This window comes from Octopus bimaculoides, chromosome 1, assembly GCF_001194135.2.
Source record: "Octopus bimaculoides isolate UCB-OBI-ISO-001 chromosome 1, ASM119413v2, whole genome shotgun sequence".
Classification (NCBI taxonomy): Eukaryota; Metazoa; Mollusca; class Cephalopoda; order Octopoda; family Octopodidae; genus Octopus; species Octopus bimaculoides.
The window spans coordinates 132208332-132212429 of NC_068981.1; the positions used below are offsets into that span (position 1 = coordinate 132208332).

At 32.9% G+C, this 4098-nt stretch overlaps 1 protein-coding gene across 1 annotated transcript in view; it reads left to right on the forward strand.

Moving 5' to 3' along the window:
• The window catches only part of LOC106881505 (uncharacterized), a 59889-nt gene that overhangs the window by 26376 nt on the left and 29415 nt on the right, over window positions 1–4098 (forward strand). The window contains exon 3 of the mRNA XM_052970838.1: window positions 2172–2282. Within this exon, the coding sequence (XP_052826798.1) occupies window positions 2172–2282 (111 nt within the window). The remainder of the gene's footprint in view (window positions 1–2171; window positions 2283–4098) is intronic.

The window sequence follows — 4098 nt, forward strand, 5'->3', positions numbered from 1 at the left end:
TATATATATATATATATATATATATATATATATATATGTATATACACACACACACACACACTCTCGGAGTGGTTGGCGTTAGAAAGGGCATCCAGCTGTAGAAACTCTGCCAGATCAGATTGGAGCCTGGTGCAGCCTTCTGGCTTGCCAGTCCTCAGTCAAATCATCCAACCCATGCTAGCATGGAAAGCGGACGTTAAACAATGATGATGATGATGATGATATATGTAATGATACTTTATTCAGTACAATGAAGGCAATGCTTCTCTGATGAAATCATAATAATCCTTTTTTACTATAAGCACAAGGCCTGAAATTTTGTGTGATGGGGCTTGTTGATTACATTGATCTCAGTGCTGAACTGCTACTTAGTTTTTCAACCTTTGAAATGATGAAAGACATAGCCAACCTCAGCAGAATTTGAACATAAAGCACAAAGATGGACGAAATGTTGCTGATGATTCTGGCAGCTTGCTACCTTTGATGGAATCATAATAATAAAAATAAAATAGTGATAATAATCATTGAATGATCCTTTGTTATAGGTGCAGGGCTTAAAATTTTTTGGGGTAGAATGGGGCTAAATGATTACATCAACTCCCTGTGCTCAGCTGGTGAGTGGCTGTGTGGTAAGTAGCTTGCTTACCAACCACATGGTTCTGGGTTCAGTCCCACTGGATGGCATCTTGGGCAAGTGTCTTCTACTATAGGCTTGTCCCAACCAAAGCCTTATCGGTGAATTTGGTAGACAGAAACTGAAAGAAGCCCATCATATATATATATATACATATATATATATAGTGTAAACAGAATTAGTGGTTATAATATCCGTATATACTATCAGTATCCATTACCTGTGTTATCCCCGGATATTTGTGTGCAGGCACATTATGCACATAAAGTGCAGGTAACAACAGGATAAACAAGTGTTTATCAGGAAACAAATACAAATAATCAGAAAATGGAAAAAACCTCAGATTAACAAACACATCGATTGGAACATATTTATAGCTTATTTTTTAATACAAAGCATGACATAACAAATAGGTGACGTAACAAATCTTACAGCCGTTTCTGATCTGTTGCCAAATGCTATCTATAAATAATCGCGAAAATAAAGTTCTTCATCTTCATAGGACATTCGAATTAAGGCACGGAGCTTCGTCAGAGTAAAAGACAAGAAGAGCATCCATTATAAACAAAGGGAAGAAGGAAAAGGAAAGAAAACATGACCTAGAAAAGAAGTCTAGAAGCCCAATATATTAAAAGCATATAATTTACCATTCTTGGGGCTACGAGGTCTGTAGGTAAAAAATCTTTTACCTACGAACCTTGTAGCCCCAAGATGGTAGATTATATGCTTTTAATATATTGGGCTTCTAGACTTCTTTTCTAGGTCATGTTTTCTTTCCTTTTCCTTCTTCCCTTTATTTATATTGGATGCTCTTGTTTTTTACTCTGACAAAGCTCCATGAAGATGAAGAACTTTATTTTCACAATTATTTATAGACAGCTTTTGGCAACAGATTGGAAACGGCTGTAAGATTTGTTACGTCACCCATTTGTTATGTCATGCTTTGTATTAAAAAATAAGCTATAAATATGTTCCAATCGATGTGTTTGTTAATCTGAGGTTTTTTCCATTTTCTGATTATTTGTATATATATATATGTAAATGTTTGTGTGTCTGTGTTTGTCCCCCCACCATCGCTTGACAACCGATGTTGGTATGTTTACATCCCTGTAACTTAGTGGTTCAGCAAAAGCGACTGATAGAATAAGTACAAGGCTTACAAAGAATAAGTCCTGGGGTCAATTTGTTTGACTAAAGGCAGTGCCCCAGCACTGCCTTTGTCAAATGACTGAAACAAGTAAAAGAATAAAAAAATAAAGGTTGAAATGCAAAATTGACCCCTGCAGATTTTGAACTCAGAGCATAGAAATAGATCAAACGTCACTAAACATTTTGTCCCGCATACTAATAATTCTACAAGCTCACTGCCCTAAATTAGTCATTGAATGATGTCTTATACTTTTTAATTCAGTTGTATTTCCTTTTAGTATCTTAATTTTCCATGCATGACATATATAATTGCTTATCTTATAACTTGTTTTTAAAAAATATATTATACATACAGAATTAAAATATGTTTTCTCTTATTAATTTTCAGTAAAATATAGTTCAAAGTCAAAGGACATTCCTTCATCAGAAATTGTACAAGAGTTACAAGCTGAAAAGAACTACATTAAATGTCAAGATGTAGTTTTATATGTATCAGAAGGTTGGTTACCTTAATGTTTTTTCCTTAGGTACTAAGTTATTTTCTTAAGCAGAAGGTGTATAGTTGTTTATCCAAATCTGTCAATATGTTATCAGTAGTACTTTTTTTGTAAGAGTTAAAACTTTAATATGTCTGAACTTAAAAATCAGATACACAAAGCATGACAATATGTTGAAGACTGACTAGCAATTTGTATCACCACCTTTGTTCCACTCCACAGCACTGTGGGCATGTGTCTTCTTCTATAGCCCTGGGCTGATCAAAATTTTGTGAGTGGATTTGGTAGATGGAAATGGAAAGAAGTCCATTGCATATATGTGTGTGTGTATGTGTGTGTGTGTGTGTGTGTGTGTGTGTGTGTGTATATATATATATATGTTAAGGGATAATGTAATCCAATGAAAATACTGGTTAGTTACCTATTTAAAAAGTGTTGAATATTACCATTAATATTCAACTGTAAGGTAACTAGATAAGCTGTGGTTTATATATATTTTAAGAAGATAAGAAAATAGAGAAATACTTAACAATTATGTATTAATTTAAGAATTAGACAACATCTCTGACAGCTGTTTTTTCGATTCCAGACCTTTATAGGCTAATTACCATAATTAAAACCATTTAAAAGTCGAATCTCATCACAGTTGGCTAAAGATATACAATTAAATGTTCATATTCCTGCTTGTTGAGTATATGGCTCCAAACTGTTAACTAATAACATTTATAAATGAAGAACATAGTATAAACCTTACAAAGGAGAGGAAGGTTGTATATTTATTAGAGTTATAATAAAAGTAAGAATAGAAAAATATATCATTACAGGGTGTTAAATAAAAGAAATTGCGAAAGTAGGTATATGAGTATAATTGGAATATATTACAATATACTGCAATTATACTTATATACCTACTTTCGCAATTTCTTTTATTTAACACCCTGTAATGATATATTTTTCTATTCTTACTTTTATTATAATTCCAATAAATATACTACCTTCCTCCCCTTTGTAAGGTTTATACCATGTTCTTCATTTACAAATTTTATCAGCTAATGGTTTGGAACCATATACTCAACAAGTAGGAATTTAGCCAACTCTGATTAGATTTGACTTTTAAATGGTCTGGAATCGAAACAGCTATTAGAGATGTCTAATTTTTTAATTAATAAATAATTATTAATTATCCCTTTATTTTCTAATCTTCTTAATATATATATATATATTATACTCATTTATTGTGGTTTTAATTGTTAATTTTTCTATATGTGATAGTGGATTTTCATCGATGAGTTCTTGAAACTTGGTTATTTTCCCTAAACCTATATATATATATATATATATATATATATATATATATATATAATTAGATCAAGATAGTTATGGCCAGTCAATGTGGTTACCCAGGGTTTCACAGCCATAAAGTGCTTAGCTTTACAACGTCTTAACAGACCCTAATGGCCAGTGGCCTATAACCTCTCTTCAAAGTGTGTTCAACAACTAACCATGCAGTCTTTTCTTCCTCCACTTTGAAGAGAGGTTACAGGCCACTGGCCATTAGGGTCTGAAAAGATGCTGTAAAGCTAAGCACTTTAATGAACGTGAAACCCTGGGTAACCCCACAGACCTGCCATAACTATCTTTATCTAATTACTCTACTGCTCTATAACTTAGAGCGTGCTTCTGTTTTTGATTTATGATTTACTGACTATATATATATATATATATTTCTTTATTGCCCACAGGGGGCTAAACATAGAGGGGACAAACAAAGACAGACAAAGGGATTAAGTCGATTACATCGACCCAGTGCGTAACTGG